Here is an 18,812-nt window from a genome sequence, read left to right as displayed (position 1 = left end):
ATAATGGTCCTTAAAGGTATACTATTATTGAGTGTTGTCATGCCGTGGCACGCGCCGTAATAAGATATAGATACCGCGCTGTGTGACTCAACGATAATACCAAGTGGCTCGGTACTTTGCAAGGAAAATCCATAGTAAAATGAAAGAACTGCGGTCACCGCCCACCACCAAGCCCAAGTTGGACGAAATATGATGAGATCATAACTCATAGAGGTTCATATTTGGTGTAGATTTTCCACAAGTCAACGCCGTCTATTGAATCCATCGAAAATATCGGGCTCAAGCCAGGTTTCGGAACAAGATTCACGGGCGATATTCTCATTTTCCCGAAATCCCGACCCGTTCAAATTGTATTTCCGACAACACCATTTACCCAGTTGGGAACATTGAAAAGTCCCACTAAACTCGAAATGATATCATTTAGACTGCGCCCGATTGTCTAGAATCTGCCATTAAGATACAGGCCTCATGCGTTACTTTGTGTACAATGTAACATTCTTCTCGTGTTACAGTACTTTGGTGCAATTTCCCAGGCAAGAGACAAATGTTCAAATAGAAACAGATCAATGAAAACTTGGATGTTAAAGTAGAGCAACTGAAGTATGAAGGCCCATTTATTAACAAAATATTCAGTCTAAGTGGCCTAACGCTAGCAAAGGAGACCAACCCGTATCTATATGGGGCGTTCAGTGATGTAGGTGGTTTCTCAATTTTGTAATCGGGGTTTCGGCAACGAATTGATCTGCAGACATGCGACTATGAATATTCTCACGCAATTATAGGATTCCCGGCCTGGAATTGCAGATTGTGGCGGTCATTTGTCTTAATTTCCGTGTTGAAAAACAGCGTGTTGAAAACCGGTCCCGAGAAGAGCCTGGCCTAGCAGTAAATTCATATAAAAAGCTTCATTTCCCTACAATTTACACCGAAATCTCTAACAATCACAATCGAAAGCTTCCCGTTGCTCTAATCTTCATCATGCTCTTTCCTTCGGGTCTTGTTTTGACTTTAATGATGACATGTGTACATGCGCTACCAGCATTCACTCAGCCACTCATGCGCTATAAATGGCCCACTCAGTTTGTTCGAAGTGGGAAGGCAAACATTGAAGTTCTTGTTCAAGGGGCAGGTCCCACGGTCATTATCATCCCTTCGTACGGACGAGATGGAGGCGACGATTACAATTCTTTCACCAATTACCTAGTGAATGCTGGGTACCTTGTCTTGCGGCCTCAACCACGGGGAACTTTTGGATCTATGGGACCAATGACAAATGTTACACTGGAGGATCTGTCGGCGGATATTGCATCGGTCATTGATACACTGGGTGGAGGCCAGGCTATAGTCATCGGCCATGCGTTCGGTACCTTCCTTGCCAAAGTCAGCTCTGTGATCTACCCGGAAAAGATACCAGCAATTGTGCTAGCAGCCCCAGGTGGCATATATCTACCCAGCAATATGGCGGAAATGCCCTTCATCACTGGAAATACATCTTTACCGATCCCCGAAAGACTCAAAGCTCTCCAAAAAGCTTTCTTTGCGCCAAATCACGATGCTCATATTTGGCTAGACGGGTGGTACCCCGAAGTTCTTGCTATGGAGCACGCGGCTGTGCAAACTTATGGGAGCTTGACTTCACATTGGGGGGTGCCGATACCACACAGGTCCTCGAGCTGATTCCTGCAGATGACCCATTTCAACCAAACTCGCAGTGGAATGTGACAACAAACCTGTATCCGAACAGAGCTACGTCTAAGATTATTGCGGATGCGTCTCATGCGCTATTTCCCGAGCAGGGTAAAGCCGTCTTCGAGGCCATAATACCGTGGTTGAAACAACAGAGCTCGCACATTTGAAGTGAAGAACAGGACGGAGAACAATTGTAGTTAGAACTGAATACAGTCCAATATATCGAGATAGGTTTTGCTTGTCATATCATGGTATTGAGTCGGTTTCAATTCTTTCTGTAAAGCTTCTTATGACCTTGAATAAAGCTTCACTCCAGTTCTGTTGAATTGTCAAAGGTAAGACTACAAATCGGTTGTTAATTGTTCATTCTTCCATGTCTTTCAACCAATGATTAACATTCATCGATATCACATTCTTATTTAAAAATCATTGTAGTTGAAATTTCCTCCTCTTGAAACTCATCCAGCAATTCCCGAACACATCTCATCATTTCGTCCTGATACGCCTGTTCTTTTATAATATGAGGATTGCTTGTAACTCGAGATTTCTCCAAATAAGCGTTCTCATCTAGTACTGGGCGTCCGTTTCTCAAAAAGCGGCACGCCAGATAGTATAGCGAGAGACTGTTTGCAATAAGGATATTTCCCACACTCAATTCAGACTGATGACGCTGACCGTTTCTTTGAAGCTGCTCCCATGATGTATGCCATGTATGCAATGCCCCCTCTAAGGCGGAAAGATCAACAGGAAGAATTGAAGTTTGAGCTTCTATTAATAGCGAGTGGATTGCCAAAATTAACAGATTCATCCCGAAATTGGTTAAATTTGACTCCGACGGGGCCTCTCTGATCATGAGCCCCTTAAGCGAGGATAGAAAACAGCTAGTCGGATCTTGCGCGGGCATTGCAGCCCATAATGAAGCAGAGCAAGCATTCCAGCTTGCATCGTTGCAAGGGAATGAAGCGCGTGTATCTGTTGGCAGGAGAAGGGGCTTACTTCCACATAAAACGGATTGATAGCAGTCTACTGTGAAGACGCCCCAAAGGACTCTCTTTTTGGACTCCTTTTCAATCCATGAATGCCAAGAATAAGAGGAACGTGTAGCTTTTGAGCACTCCCCATGTATTTTGAGCAGCCCTGCTTGCCGTATGGTCGCGACAAGAAGCGGGTGCAGGAGTCGTGACGCAGCCCGTTCCGCTGCACTTCCTCCATTTGCCATGCTCGCGAATTGGAAGAGCACAAGTGCTTGAAGCTCTTGAAGTGTTGGGGGGGCCTTGTCGTAATGAAGGCAGCATTTGGCGAGTTGTGATGACAGGGACTCATGGAAAAGCTTCGCATCCGAATTTGACATTGCGGTGTTTTCAAATCCAGCGCCGATGAAACAGACCGCTCTGACAAGTACGGAGGGGGACGAGGCTAAGCAGAAGGTGGGAATATGCAGTATAGGGAGAAAAGAGTGAAAGTGAGCAAAAAAGAGCCTAGCATATGTCTCCAATCGGTCCACAGCGACGGTGCTGGGACCTTCTAGTTCCAAGACGTAGTCGGCAGGAAGTCGGAAATTGTCTGGACATAGAAATCCCACATTCATCGTCATCTGCGCGACATTCATTTCACATGTCGGTTGGTCGATGCTATATTGAGTCAGGCTGTCGTCACTTATGATCGAGGGCATATCTTGTAGTGTCCAAGTGAAACGGCTCATATCGACAGAATTCTCGAGGTCGGCTAGCTGAGCTAGGAAGTCGACTTCTTCCGATAAATATTTGTCGAGGAATGAGAGATCTACAGATTGTTCGTCTAGTACTGCTAGATCGGTGACCTTGTAGGGCCCATCGTCGCTTCCGGTCTGTGGTGATGGAAGGGAACTGGTCTCCTTGATCTTTCGCGCGCGCTTTTTCCGCTCCGCCCTTACGCAAACCCAGCCCTTTTGCAGACATCGAGAACATGGTGGATCCGTTTTGTTAAGATCGCATCGGAGCTTAGATTCAGCACAGGCAATACAACTTCTGTTCATGGTCCTAAATTGGCCTAGCACAGGAATATCGGGGATTTGAAGGAGATCAAGTGAGAAAGACCAAGATCCTATCACCGGATTCACCCGCGCCCGACTGTGGCGTTTTGGGGCGCTCAAAGTGCGCAGGTCTGATCCGTTGACCGCTGACCGGTTACTGATTGCTGCTTACTGCTTTCTCGGGAATTTCCCCAAAGTCCCGAATTCCCGGATTCCCGAATCGACGAGGCCTTCCAACGAAGTATATTAAGCCCTCTTTGTCGAACATGCTTTTCATCCAACAATCCAACTTCACTCTGCAAAGGAACCAAAAAACCCAAATCTTCAAAAAATCATGTCTGAACTCAAATCCGCCGAGTTATCGTCTACAACAACCCCTCAAACATGGTTTGATCGCTTCTGCTTTGTTCGGAAACGTGACGATCCAACATGCCACTCTATATGGCAGAAGCGTAGTATAGTTTTGATTATCACGTTATCAGCCTTTACTGCACCGTTCGCCTCGTGCATTCTCTTCCCATCTTTCACGACTCTTGTGGATCATTTCCATACGACAGAGACCCAAGTCGCCCTGACAACAACAGTGTTTCTCCTCGGTCTTGCGGTCGCTCCATTATGGTGGAGCACACTGAGTCAGCAGTATGGTCGTCGACCCGTGCTGGTATTCAGCTTCCTTATATCGGCTGTTGCCGTGATCGTCTGCGCTGTGTCCAATTCGCTTTCGTTGATTATCGTGTTCCGCATGGTCGAGGCAGTCGGCTGTTCGTCCGCTCAGAGTGTTGGAGCAGGAGTTATCAGCGACATATTCGCTCCGACCGAGCGTGGCTCAGCTCTAGGGTGGTTTTACCTCGGAACCTTGATTGGACCCATGATTGCCCCGATCATTGGAGGTGCTATTCAAGTATGGCTTGGGTGGCGCGCAAATCTCTACTTCATGGCCATTTTCACGTTCAGTACCGCGATGCTTACCATGTTGTGTCTACCGGAGACACTTGTGAAGCTTCCCATTGAAAGCAAGGAGAAGTTGCGGTGGCACCAAATAATGTACCGTGATGCCTTTGCCCCCTTGCCAAAGCTGAGACTATTGGCATTTCCTTCGATTGCCTTGACAATTGCCTACGTCAGCATCTGTTTTGCCAGTCTCTACTGCTTTAACACAACCCTTCCATACGCATACTCAGCGCCACCCTACAATTTCTCTGCAATCGAAATTGGTCTCTGTTACATTAGCAATTGCCTCGGATACGCAATTGGCAGTGTTGTTGGTGGGAAGCTGAGCGACGCCAAACTTCGTCAGTACCAGTTGACCCACAGCGGAGAGATTCGCCCAGTTGAAAGAATCAAGACTGTATGGTATGGTGTTGGCTTTGTCCCAGCGGGCCTACTTATCTATGGCTGGTTGGTTGAAAGACAAGTCTTCTGGGTTGCTCCTCTCGTCGGAGCATTCCTCTTTGGGCTAGGACTCATGCTAGTCACCTCAACGGTCATGCCTTTCCTTGTTGATGTCAAGCCGGGAGCTGGAGCATCCGTTGTGGCTGATTTGAATCTGGTCCGGAATATTCTGGCTGCTATTGGCACTGTACTGTCGCCAATTGCAGCAACAAATATCGGATACGGGTGGTGGATGACAATTTTAGCGATTCTCTGCTCATTCTCGGTCGTGTTTGTGGTCATTGTTGTCTGGAGGGACGCTGTTGAAAGGAAGAAGTTGGATGTGGGCGCAGTTTGAATCTGTCCAGAAAGCTTTTTCGATGCCCTGTGACAGGAAAGATTCCACGCATATAATATAGACTATAGAACTCACTTAATGTTAATGACCATATAGACAATACTCAGTTCCATATGATAATCTTCTCCGTCAGAGGGGCTCTCCTCCCATTGAGGACATTCGATACAGTACGAGTATCCATGTTGAGTCGTAGGCCAACGAATGTTGTCCATTGCGGTTCTTTCTTCTACACTTCTCACCGAAGGCTTTGTGTTTAAGAGAATTATTTCAGTCAACTAAGCCCTACAACTATTGCGGGGTAAATCGTGTCAGAAAGTGATGTTTCCCGTAACTTGCTCAGCCAATAAGGGCGTTGAAATCTCTGTCATTTATTACTTGCTAATTCTTGCTATTTAACGTTATGCTATGCTCATCATTAGTAATACGCTTATTCGGAATTACTATAATTCCGATTCCCAAGCAGTATTCATGAATTCAGCACTGACAAATCGCTTTGGCTGTTCTTTTTCGTGGTCACGTGATCGTCTCCTTTGATGCCTTGCCCCAATCACAGCAATTTTTACCAGTCTAGAGCATCCGATTTCATCGTTTATTTATTTTCTGTTCCATCTGGACCTGGAATTCAATCATGTAGTCAATCCTATGCTTTGAATATGTTGGAAGTAACGGGCTGGTCACCGATGCCTGGGAGCTCTAATTTAGATCGATCGGCTAATTTTTAGTTAAACACCAGGCGATCGACGACGTTGAGATATTTGGTTCTTATAAAAAGGATGGACTCAGAATTTCCTTCTAGACGAAGTATAAAGATCATACGTCCGCCGTCACACGTTTCTCCCAGCTTGGTGCCACTAGGTTTCCCGAAGAAAAGGTCCGTGATGAGATCGCTACAACGATTATCATGAGCATGATGAATAAGCCTACAAATAAAGAGACAGCAGGAAATAAATTGGAAGTTCCAGAGCAGGCTTTTGATGGTTATTAAATAGCTTTGACAGGTTGTCAGATTGATTATATGCGATTCTAAGGTTCTTTTATATGCACAAATGGCAATCCAACATTCGGTCAAGTTCTCCTGTTCATGCTTATACTATCCTATCTATGGTCGCTTATAACGCATACTTTCCATAAATCGGTCATCTGACCACAGTCTGGATCAGGTCCTGATCAAGCGACACCCTATCCGCAGCCGAGGCGACTTATGCCTAGACTGTTTAATGGCGTCTACGGAGTACTCGCTAATCCGGTCCTCTGGACTTCACATTCTTCCAGGTACCAACAGAAGACGGCACGTGGGAGCGCTGGCCAAGAAACTGATCTTGGCGGACGCCCAATACTTCCCTGGCTGGCTTGGCTGTCCGCCCCCTCAGCTTGGCAAGAATCCTTGACTTTGCCAGAAAAGTGCCAAGTTCTCTGCACGTGCTCAGCATGCTGGTCTGTCATTTGGTGTTTATTATCGGCTTGTTATAGCGTTATGTAGATATCCTCCGAGCGGAACTGAGGAAGCTCCGACAGCAAGGATTCTCGAAGTGTACTTTGAACGTGACCGAAGAGCTAATGGCGCAACGGAAATTGTTAATCTACGGAGTCACATTCATCTCGATCTACTTAAAGAGCCTCTGCCCCTTGCCAACATGTAATCAATTCGACCTCTTATCATAGCTTGGCAATCAACATGCGGGCTGCTCCAATTGCTGTCTTGGTTTCCCTTTTCTCGAGCACTATTGCCCAGACATTCCAGCGCCTGGGTGGTTGCCCTGACTTGGGATGTGTGTTTCCACCAGATCAGTATGTATTGGTTCTTCTGTTCTTGTCGTAGCCATGAAATCTCCAAATCGTGCCCCCCTTGGGTTTCCCATGACTAATGGAACCTGTTCAATAGGGCAGATTTCCTTGCTGGTCAATATTTTGATATTAGGCTCGAAGTACATTCGCCTATCAATGGCTCTGAGCAGCGTATTGGAGGACCGGATGAAAACTTTACGTTTACCATCACAAAGAAAGGCGGTAAGCCTATTCCAGCAACCAAGTTCTTCAATGTCGAGGAACCAAAGCTCGAAGGGTGGAACTTTACATGGTACGAAGGTGAGCTACTTTTCTGTAATTGAGTCGCTTATTCGGCCCATTTTCTAATGGAAACAGATCTGTTTGCGCAAGACATGAACAAGCCTTCAATGGTCAATGTTACAGCCAAAGCATTCCGCAGAGTTGCTTTGTATGAGCCGGGTGAATACGAAGCAACTTTGACCTACTATGGGACTCAGAAAACCGTGGCGAACTGGCTCATTCGTGATCTCCCCACAAAGCGCCGAGCGAAGAACGTCATCCTGTTCATAGGCGATGGCATGACGACAAACATGATTACTGCTGCGCGTCTGATTGCTCACCGCAGCATCAACGGCAAGTACATGACAAAAATGGCACTGGACAAGTTCCCTGTGCTTGGACACCAGATGACCCATTCGATGGACTCGTTCATTACCGATTCAGCCAACTCCGCCACTGCCCTCTACTCGGGCCATAAGACCACCGTCAATGCCTTGAATGTCTATGTCGACTCCTCCAGTGATCCGTTCGATGACCCCAAATTTGAGACCATTTCGGAAATCTTCCGCCGTCGTCACCCGCACGCCGGTGTCGGAATTGTCTCCACCGCGTTCTTGGCAGATGCCACCCCTGCTGGACTAGCGGCTCATACTAGTGATCGTGGAGAGTATGACCATGTCATCAGCGCTTATTATGAAGGTCTGACCAAGTATAAGTGGACAGACTGGGATGGTCCTGATGTTCTCCTTGGCGCTGGCGCAGAAGACTTCCTTGAAAGCGAAGACAACCAACGCGATTATTACAAGCTGTTCTCCGAGAAGGGGTACAACGTTGCTTGGAACAACAGCGCACTGAAAGATGCGCCAGTAGATGAGAAACTATTGGGTGTCTTCTCAACTTCGAATCTCGCTACCTGGTTGGACCGCAATGTCTACCAAGCCAACCTTCACAACCAGAGTAATTATCCTGATGGTTCGAAGCGTGATGCAGAGGACTTGCCCGGGCTCAAAGATATGACTCTGAAGGCAATCGACGTCCTCCATGAGCGACACGGTGACCAAGGATGGTTCCTCATGTCTGAGGCCGCCAGTATTGACAAGCAGATGCATACACTGGACTATGACCGGTCCTTGGGTGAGCTTTTGGAGCTTGATGATACTGTTCGTGCGACGATTGAACGCCTGAAGCGACTGGGAGAGCTGGATGACACTCTCATTATCGTCACAGCTGACCATGGCCACGGATTTGATGTCACCGGCTCTGTCGACACTGAGTACATGGATGCGCAAGAGGATGATCGCGACAAGCGCAAGGCCGTTGGCTACTATAAGGACTCCGGGCTATCGCAATATACCGTGGGCGGTGCAAATGCTTTGCGATACTCGGAAGGCGTTCACTTCCCGCAACGCTGGGATCCGCGTTATACACTTCACTCAGGCGTTGTTGCCTTCCCCGATCATCGCGAAAATTACCAGGTTCACAGTGAAGGCCCACGCACCCCTGCCACTACCTCAAAAGACAACAAGAAGAATGGGTACTATGCTTCCTACAAGGATGCAGTCACTGGATTCTTGGTCAACGGAACATTGCCAGTTGACGCGGGTCAGGGAGTCCACTCATTGACTGACGTTCCCGTGTTTGCACAGGGTCCATGCCAAGAGTTGTTTGGTGGAGTCTACAACTCTATTGATATTTTCTTCAATATGGCAGAATGCTTGGGATTGTCAGAGACAAAGCACAATGGCCACCCTCATGGCGGAAAGAACTAGGAAATTTTGAGCAATGGATCTAGTCGTGACTGAGCATGAATATGTACAATGATTGAGCTCGCCTTCGCGGCTGAAAATGTACTCTATCTCGAGAAATCGTACAAAATGTCTATATAATATCGCATAGACCCGAACAAATCTATAGAATAAGCAGTCGAAAGATGTCACACCTTATATCTTTTATAGTGAAATTGGCCGACTTCAAGTGGCGTTGTTGGCACAAGTCCAGCTGGACTTGGATGAGCTCTCGTTGATGGCCTTGCCTGAAACATAGAGTCCCAGTCCACACTGATTTGATTAGCATTAACCCTAAAGTCAAAATAAATAGGACCGAACTCACAATGGCACAGGCAATACCTAGGATAATCAAGTTGACAATCGTCAAGATGATCTTCCGGGGTGTGGAAAACCACTTTCCTTTGTTCATGACAAGCCAGAAAATGGCAGGGAGACCATCTATTCCATGTTAGTATCCCTCTAGGCATTGTCTTTTTGATATTCTCGATAAACTTACAGCTGAACCAACTTCCAAATAGAGAACTCTGTAGCGGTATTAGCAATGCACAAGATCTCGATTGGGGGAACGTACAATCAAACTCAACAACTCATTGAACACAGGAATCGACTCTGCGATAACCCAGGCAACGGTCCACGTCGCCAAGCCAATCGCGACCCAGGTTCCCGTGGCTAAGAAACTCCTCTGGTGCATATGGTGAGAGCGCTCGCCTCGGAAGATTCTCACGTAGATGTATTTGCACGCAACGTGGCCGAAAACTACACCAGCAATAATGACCTATCGGGAGTCAGCATAGAAATTTTGAATTTAGTTTGGATAAAGACGCACTGTTGGAATGGCCAAACCGTAAACAACTCTCTTCATGAGAGGACCAGCCGATGATAGAGCCGGGGATGCTACATCTGGCCCCGCGTAGCAGTAGATGACCATAGCAGTCACGATATACATGGTGGTATCCACGACCTGAAGCATAGCCAAAGATTTCGGAAATTCCTTCGGGTCCTGCATTTCCGACATGATGCCGAAGAAAGAGACATGGGCAATGAAGGCGAAGACGATGTTAGTCACCGCGAGGAAGGCGTCTGAAAAGCTGGGAGACGTGATGATATCGTTTTCGACGTTATCAGGGGCTTGAACGGCGATGGAAACCATGCATACGATGGTGGCAATCAAAATACTGAGGGCGGAAATAGTAGACATCCAAAACACCTTCTCTGCTGTGCGCGGAAGGGCTCCGAGGAAGCTGACAACCAACCCAACGACTCCAAACACGATGGTGCAGGTACCGTGTTTTGTAATTGTGTTAAGCAACACAGAGAATGTGAGAATATGACTGGCCATCAAGAAGATAATGAATAGCAGCTGGCCGACATAGAATACCTCGCGTCCGATAGGCCCTAGAAGGAGCTCTCCAGCGTCTCCCATGCTATGCACCTGGGGGTAACGCTGCTTGAACTGGCCCATGATGTACCCGGTGTACCATGAGATGGCGGATAGACCAAGAATAATGAGAAATGCCCTAGTATCGTATTAGCAGCCACTCCATATTGCCTGCAGGCACAGAGATGCTTACGGGACAATTCCGAGGGTTGCAACAGCAGATGGAAGGGACAGAATTCCCAGAGAAATATTTTCGGCAACCATCACTATAAGATTAGTTTAGATGATAAATGCATGGCAAATGACTTGTCTCAGTGGGCTCTCACGCATTCCAGCTTGCCTGTGAGTTGGTCAGATTGCGCGCTTGAATGATACATGCATAGAATCACAGGATAGGTACTCACCACCACGGCATGATACGGTATTTCACTTCCCCAGATTCTTCATTTCCGAATGGATCATCTGGCACCTCTTCATGCTTGACCTTTTCCATATCTGTCTCGTCGTCGACCTCAAACCGGTGAGGGATAGGATGGGGGGCTTCAGGGACACTCATGGTGATAGTTTGATGTGGAAGAGGAATTGACCGAGAAGACGAGTGGTAAAGAAATCAAATATCTCGCGACGTGGAGATGGCCAAAAGATGAGACCAAAATTTGCTTCCTTGGCGCGTGCTCATGTGGCGATGGAGTCGGACCGGGGTAAAAGTTGATAAACGATTTATAATTACGTTTGATAAATTACTCCGCAAAAGTGTGGAGAGAGTTCAATTGAATCAGTCCGTTCGAGCAGACATGCCAATAAGAAGCAGCATGTCGTGAAACGCGCCTATGTGTGTTCTTGCAGACTCGGGTAATGCTTACCTAAGCCGAATATCTTCACCGAAGCATCTCGGAATTGTGGGGAAATCGGCCTTGATTGACCAACCAACTCGCTATATACTTGCCCGGACTGCCTTCACCTCCGGCTGCTTGCGTCTGCCCGGGCCGGCGTGGCCGGCCCGGCGCAACCCCGGCCCCCCATAGACGTTTTTGATAACATCAGATAGAGCATGTTAGTCAATGTTATACCCCAAGGCCCCCACTACGCTAAAACTCCAGACTTCTAATGTGGCTCTATCCTAGGAGACTGGGGGAAGACTTGGGGAAGACCTTGATGTCAGTGTGGAGGGCTTCGGCCGAGGCGCTCTTACTGTTCTGGAAGGACTTAAATTGGATTTTCTGGCAGCGATCCCCCTTGTTGATCCATGATGGGGTCAATGTACAAGCCCGATTTTAAGCCACGTTGCCGGAAACTGGGGGCAGTGAGGAGACTGTTCCGGGGCTACCCAGACCCCAGAAATTCCCTCAGCCAAGACAATCCATATGCATTGTACGATTGTGCTCGTGTGCAGCATGCATGCACATACATCCATGGTTGCCTTTCGAATTTTAATGCACCTCATTCAAATGTAACAATCCTTGACTAAGCGATTTTGCCACAATACATCTCCCTGAATGTTTCTCTCGCGGTTTCGTATTACCTCATCATAAGATCCGCCTGTCTATCAACAGCTGGCAATGTAATCAGAGACCACGTCGCTATTACTGTAAAAATGGCAATCCAATCTGTCAGTATCGTTGAATCTGGTGATGTTTCCATATCATCTAAGAAAAAATTGTTGTACACACGAGCAACCAGCGTCTAAATGCGGTCCATCAAAGCCACAGAACATTGAATCCTAGATGAAGCTTAGCCTGGATTCAAGCATGGGGGAATAGCGTAGCGCTTAGGTATAAGTTGTAATAATAATTAATATCTAACTATCATGTTTGGCGCTTGAAGGGACGCCGATGCGGATATATATCTGTGCTTATCCAAGGTACTCGGTACCAAACATCAAACACAGGCTTGAAAGAATGATAATTACGGCAGTCAAACTATTTGCATAAAAATATGATCACCAACATCGCTCATGGGTTAAATCCTGCAAGATAAAGGACGATGAGTCCCCCCGGCTGAAAATGACGTTAAGATCTACCAAGGGGTGGCCTGGTCCCTGATGACATCACACCCCTGCATTTTACACCGTTTTTACTTGGTAACAGCCCAAATTGAGATGGACCACTTTTAATGAACAAGTTTCTGACAAGCAGGGGTGTGGTTTAACGTCCGGGGATATCGTGGATCATCAATATTGACGGTTCGTTAGTGTCACAGTAAACCCGTTCTAATTTAATGTTAATTTTTTTTTAGATCCAAGCATAAACCCACTGATTCACACTAAAGACACATATTCTATTCGACAAAAATTATTAGGTTTTGAGCATAGTCAGAAACCCCAGGAAAGGCAGAGGAAAGAGGAAAATCGAAAAACAATAAAAGATCCCAGATATTGGGAGGGCAATCTGTACCTCTTAATGTAACGAGGAGTTCAATTAGAACATAGTGAGGCGCCCTTCTCAAACCTCGTCACTGTCCTAGTGACTGTGGAGGTAGTTCGGGCAAAAGCGGTTGAGGTCGATGTGGGATGCACCGTGATCGTTACTATTGGAGTTTCGCGAATCATTGTCGCCCTGATGCTTACAGAAGTTTGGGGCGGCAGTGCTAGCGAAGATCTTATGGTGGAGAATTTTGTAACTGTGGTCGTAGAAGGCGGTGGCTGATCTGTGGAATTGATTGTGATGGTCTTGAAGCTTGTAATCGTTATCTTCGGGGCCGTCAAAGTCACGTCGGATGTTTTCATGGCGAGCTTTGTCACAGTTTTGGTGACAGTAGATGCATCTAGCTTTGCCATATTGCGAACAAATGCTGTATGAGTGATTGTGACGTAGGAAGTGCTCCGTGCAGAGGTAGTCGAGGATGTCTGGGTGATCAAAGAAGTCACGGTGATTGTTTTTGCAGATGCCTGGCTCGATGCAGTGACGTGTGGTGTGGACACCGGAGGTGTAGATCTTCGGACGGATTCCGTCACAGTGGGATTGGCGGTGACTGTGGAACTGGCTTCAACCACATGGGGAACCGCTAATTCTCTCGCTGTCGCACGGAAGTCATCAGGAACACAGCTGAGAGTTGTGATCGAGTTTGTCGTAGTCGTCTGGGTTACCGCCACTGTCGAAGTTATAGTCACTGCATCGGCTATCTCGGTTCTTATGCCTCTATCGCCTATGTTGACGACCAGCATGGAGGTAATGGTCTTTGTTTCTGGCTGAATGGTCTCAGTTACCGTTGTCGTGGTGGTTTTGACAAACGTGATCGTTGATGGAGGAGCAGTGATAGTTGCTGTTGTAGTTGTTGTCCTTATCGCTGTGGTAGCTGATTGGTCACCAGTGAGTGTTCTAAGGGTAGTCGTCGTAGTCTCGTAGGTATTGTCCTCGGTGACTGAGGCTGGGGCTACAGTAGTACCTATATCGAGAGTAATGACTAAAGTCTCGGTGGAAGTCACTTCATCCACTGTAATTGTCACAGTGGCGAGAACAGTCGATATTTCAGTTGCTGTCTTGGTCGGATCTGTTTCACTGGCAGCCCCAGTCGTGGACGTTGGAGTGGGACTTTCTGCTGAGCCTGGTGCTGGCTGGCCAGCCTTGAACGGACTTGTATCCACGTGGCTGAGATCAATCCAATTTGTGCTAGGAAAGAAATTGGCCAATTCGAAATTTGCCGCCGTTTCGTCATCTAGTTGAACAGCAAAGGGTGCTCGCTTTGAGGTATCTGATCCACCGCCGTGGTTTTTGTACTCCCCAAACAAGACGTCACTAGTTCGAGGGCTGCTGGAGGACCACTCTTTCCAGCCAGCAGCTTCCACGCATGAGTCCAGAGAGGAGTAGATATACACAACTCTTGCATAGCGGTTCAAAGGCCGACCAAGGGAGATATCAGATAGAGACTTTGTGTTGGCAGCAGGGCTAATAGTGGACTGGTCGAAGACGAACCCTGCCTGTGAGGAATTTGATGATCGCTTGTCTGCGGTAAGACTGACCCTGTCCTGATTTGGAGAAATAGTGGACGCCAGGAAGTAGCCTGCCCCATTGCCCCAGATCATGTCGACACCCCCTTCGATATAAGTATTGGCAACGAAAAGATATCCATTGATTAACAAAGCACCTCGGTTTCCAACAACGTTGCAACCATAAAGACTTGCATGTACGGAGTCTTTCACGGCGAATGCGACGGATGCGGTGTTGCCTTCTGTGTTTGCTGTGTTCACAAAGTTGATATTGATTGCCTGCAAGTAGCCTCCTGTCGCGTAAAGGGTGGCCCCAGTAGTTGCAGAATCTTCGTCTTGCGCATCGCTTCCATTATTATGCGTGATTGTGACTTTGTTCTTTGAGTAATCACCAGTGTTCTCCGAGTATCCAATGAGAACAACGGTGGCAGATGTCTTGACCTCAATTTGTTCGTCGTAGGTGCCAGGATAAATGAAGATTGTCCCTTCCTTTTGGGCGGAAGTCGATAATGCGTCCAGAGCGTCCTGGACAGTGGCGTAGGTTGGATTGCCTTCAATACTGGTCTTGGACACAAGGTATGCCCCGGACGGTGGTTTTGTGCTATCGTAACCATCGGTCCCCGAAGGAGCGCTTGTACCCGTGGCTGTCCCTGTTGCTGTCCCTGTTGCTGTCCCTGTTGCTGTCCCTGTTGCTGTCCCTGTTGCTGTCCCTGTTACTATTCCTGTTGCTGTCCCTGTTGCTGTTCCTGCTGCTGTCCCTGTTGCTGTTCCTGCTGCTGTCCCTGTTGCTGTCCCTGTTGCTGCATCTAATGCGCTTACCTCGGGTCCAGGCACAGAAATAGAATCCCAATAAGTGCGATCAATCCAATCAGTAGAGTCCATGACATTTTCCAGCGTGTAGTCATCTGCCTCTAACAATTTGCAGAATTCTACTGCCTCGCGAGCCTCTTGATTATTTTCCCAATTTCCAGCACCAACATTTTTGTATTCAGCGAATTTCACGTTCTTGGTTCGAGGGTCTGTGGCAGACCAGGCTTTCCAACCAGATGGGTTCACCACATTGGTTAGATGGGAATACTTGATCACCACAAGAGCATTTTCTGAGAATGGGCGTCCAAGATAGATGGAATTTGTGAGATCGACACTTGTGTCGGATGCTGCGCCAAAATAACATTGATCAAAGATGTAGCCTCCCATTGCTAAAGGGGCTTGTCCCTGAGCCGTGAAGGCAACGTCCTTTATCTTCGCCCCAATGGTACAGCCCTTGAAGTAAGCTTTGGAATAACCCCAGATAGGATCAATCGCTCCATCAATGTACGTTGATTCAAAGTACATATAGCCGTCCCGACTTCCGGTAAAGAGGGTGTCCTGCCATGCGACAAAGCTACAGCCATAAAATGCAATGTGCGTTCCAAACAAAGAAGCCGCTAGAGTGGCATAGGACGTATCTTGAGTATCCGAGCGTTTGGTGTTCACGATGTTAATGTTATATATCGCAATCCTGTCGGACTTGGTTGAAATGGTCGCGGTCTCGCTTTCGGTATGACCGTTTGGCAGAGGAGAAGTTGAAATCCCACGAGAGAATGTGATCGTGACCCTGTTGTCAGCGAAACTTTGCCCTGGGTTTCCCTCCGTGTATCCAATGATAATGACAGGCCCACTTCTATCGATAGAAGGCACCTGATCTTCGTAAGACCCGGCATACATGAAAATGACTTGTGTGCTGCTATCTGCCGGAAGAGATGCCAGCGCATCAGTGAGATTCTCAAATGTCCCTTCAACTGAGCCGTCCACAGATACCGATATTGCACCCACAGGAGGTGTACTTCCAGTCTCCGGATGACCCAAGTTGGTTGGTGGCGTCGAAGTGTCAGTTGGGACTGCAGCGTTTGAATTTGTTGGACTTGGTCCACCCAGGTTATATGATGGAACGAGCCTGTATGTTGCCATGTCAATCCAGGAAGTGTCACCAATCCGACTGGAAAGAGAATAAGCCTCTGCCTCTTCTTCAATTAATTGTGTAGCGAAAGCGGCCCGTTTGCTATTCCAGCTTCCTGGTCCTGAGTTGTTGAACTCGGCAAAGGTGACGTGGTCAATTCGGGGAGACTCCTCTGACGACACACTCCAGCTAGCAGGATTGATATGCTTGTCCAAATAAGACCCTTTGAAGACAACGAGACTATATTCAGACAAAGGCCGACCAAGGTATGTGTCTTGATACTTGGTACCATGCGAGTCGGTATACGTCACAACGCATGTATCAAACACGTAGCCGTCACTTGTCTCTGAGTTCCGGCCTTGAACGACAATTGAACCACCAGCTGTATTGGTTGCAACATATGTCTGGTGAAAGTAGGCCGTCGAGTAACCCGAAACAAAGTCAAAAGAGCCTTCGATATAACAATTAGAAGAGACCTGGAGACCTTTGTTTGCGAACAGGGTCAGCTGGTAGCCAAGAAACGAACATCCGTACGCAGCGACAGTGCCTGAAATATCGGCCGCAAGAACAGCAGTGTCGGCGGACTGGGGATATGTGTTGCGAAAATTGAGATTGTATAGAGCTACCAATGTCTTCCCGTCTTTATCCTCAATATCAAGCACGGGAGCATCGTCGTCATGCTCAGAGCCAGGTAAAGCTCCGGATGAAAACAGGATGGTGACTTTGTTACAAGTAGAGTCATTCTCAAAGGAAGTTTCGCCGCGGATGGTGAGCTTGCCTGCCCGGTTGATAACAATCTTTTCTGTGTAGGTGCCACTCTCAACGAAAATGACATAATCGTTCCCATCATCAGGGATAGCTCTGATGGCACTGGTGATATTTGCGTATTGACCGTCCGATGGATCTGTTGAGACCACGTAAGTAGGAGCGGATGTTGAAGATCCCGACCCCGATGACGCGGTAGATGTATCGCCGGCCGAGTCAATTGGGGATGGAATGAGAACATCCCCACTATGAATCGCAGCCCGAACCGTAGGATCAATCCACGAAGTGCTCGACGTTGCAAATGTTGGGTAGGCGCCTGCCAAAACGGCTTGCAGTGTATAACGAGCCAAATCGGAGCGATCTAACAGAGTCACATATTTGGATCTAGCCGTCTCATTGTTTGCATATGCTCCAGGCCCAATATCACCATATTCACCATAGAAGTTCTGCTCATCCAATGTAACTTTATCCAAGTGAATACCCGTAGAAGCGATGCTTCTGTCGAGGGACGATGAGCGAAAGACCACAACAGATCCAGGACCACTAGCTGCAGCGAGGTAGACGTTGTCAATGCTTTTGCCTGGCTTGGAAGAAATAGTGCTGTGATCGAAGATGACTGTGGAATTGTAAAGCGTATTCCCAAGAACATGGCCTTCAATGAAAGCGATTGTAGCCAAGCTGTCCGTGGGAACGATAGCAGTGTTGTAAATGTACGTCGTCCCAACTCCCGAAATAATGCTTTCTGAAGCTTCAATGTAGCTATTTGCGATCACAGCTAAGCCAAGGTCGGTTGTTATGCCGGAGCCGCCGGACACAAACTGACATTGATAGAACCCTTTTTTCCCCCCACGGATCATCGCTGCACCATCCGCCGATGCTTGGTTGACGAAATTGATATTTTCAAAAGTGATCTGAGTCACATCGACTGAAATCGTGAGAGCCATGCCTGTGCTAGACACAACAACTTCATTCTTTGAGTAATCATTTTTGTTCTTGCTTTGGCCGATGATAGCAACAACAGGGGTGGCAGATACGGTCACGGCTGGATATGTCCCAGCTAGTACAGTAACAGTGGGAACTTGGTGATCCTGGGCGTATGCAATGGCCTCACCAATTGCTGTGAATTGTCCACTCGCGTCGGTGGCAACAGTGATACTCTTTCCCGAGGCTGAGATTTGTTAGCGGGTGTCTGCTACAAGTAGTTTTGTCACACTAACCTGATGTTGGTGAACTGGAATCAGATACCGCAGGAGCAGTTGCTGTTTTTGTAACATAAACTGTGCTTGAACAAAGGCTCTCAGCTAACTCTGTGGCTGCGGCAAAGCCGAGGAGGCCTAAGCCAAAAGGGAGCCACATACTAAGACAATTGAATACGTTGGAACGGCGATTATCCGAGGGCTTCGTGAAACAAGCAGCAGTCTATTGTGAAGTAAGTTTTCACAGAGAATGTAAGTCATGTTGATAACAAAGTCACATTCCTACGCCAGTTGATTGGGAAGCCCGGCATATCATTTCCATATCGAGGCAATGGGCGTACCTGAAC

The 18,812-nt window shown here is 47.5% G+C and overlaps 5 protein-coding genes across 5 annotated transcripts; 3 read left to right on the top strand and 2 right to left on the bottom strand.

Annotated features, from left to right (window-relative positions):
• Positions 1-1,056: 1,056 nt before the first annotated feature.
• Positions 1,057-1,856, top strand: N7508_003941 (alpha/beta fold hydrolase; the record flags this gene model as incomplete). The annotated part of the gene is made up of 2 exons (XM_058462007.1): positions 1,057-1,611; positions 1,665-1,856. The coding sequence occupies 2 exons, from the start codon at positions 1,057-1,059 to the stop codon at positions 1,854-1,856; spliced, it is 747 nt and encodes a 248-aa protein (XP_058322584.1).
• Positions 1,857-4,034: 2,178 nt separating this feature from the next.
• Positions 4,035-5,429, top strand: N7508_003940 (Major facilitator superfamily domain general substrate transporter; the record flags this gene model as incomplete). Its single annotated transcript, XM_058462006.1, has 1 exon — positions 4,035-5,429. The coding sequence occupies one exon, from the start codon at positions 4,035-4,037 to the stop codon at positions 5,427-5,429; it is 1,395 nt and encodes a 464-aa protein (XP_058322583.1).
• A 1,675-nt stretch (positions 5,430-7,104) lies between these two features.
• Positions 7,105-9,244, top strand: N7508_003939 (alkaline phosphatase; the record flags this gene model as incomplete). The annotated part of the gene is made up of 3 exons (XM_058462005.1): positions 7,105-7,217; positions 7,312-7,514; positions 7,572-9,244. 3 exons carry the CDS (start codon positions 7,105-7,107, stop codon positions 9,242-9,244), a joined length of 1,989 nt encoding a protein of 662 aa, XP_058322582.1.
• A 201-nt stretch (positions 9,245-9,445) lies between these two features.
• N7508_003938 (uncharacterized protein) lies at positions 9,446-11,196 on the bottom strand (the record flags this gene model as incomplete). The annotated part of the gene is made up of 8 exons (XM_058462004.1): positions 9,446-9,532; positions 9,585-9,700; positions 9,759-9,786; positions 9,834-10,037; positions 10,089-10,779; positions 10,834-10,906; positions 10,967-10,980; positions 11,045-11,196. The coding sequence occupies 8 exons, from the start codon at positions 11,194-11,196 to the stop codon at positions 9,446-9,448; spliced, it is 1,365 nt and encodes a 454-aa protein (XP_058322581.1).
• A 1,857-nt stretch (positions 11,197-13,053) lies between these two features.
• Positions 13,054-18,625, bottom strand: N7508_003937 (putative pectin methylesterase; the record flags this gene model as incomplete). Its single annotated transcript, XM_058462003.1, has 2 exons — positions 13,054-18,437; positions 18,487-18,625. The coding sequence occupies 2 exons, from the start codon at positions 18,623-18,625 to the stop codon at positions 13,054-13,056; spliced, it is 5,523 nt and encodes a 1,840-aa protein (XP_058322580.1).
• Positions 18,626-18,812: the final 187 nt, after the last annotated feature.

Source organism: Penicillium antarcticum (assembly GCF_028974205.1).
Source record: "Penicillium antarcticum strain IBT 31339 chromosome Unknown utg000003l_segment0_segment0, whole genome shotgun sequence".
Classification (NCBI taxonomy): domain Eukaryota; kingdom Fungi; phylum Ascomycota; class Eurotiomycetes; order Eurotiales; family Aspergillaceae; genus Penicillium; species Penicillium antarcticum.
This window is presented reverse-complemented; position numbering and strand designations above follow the sequence as displayed.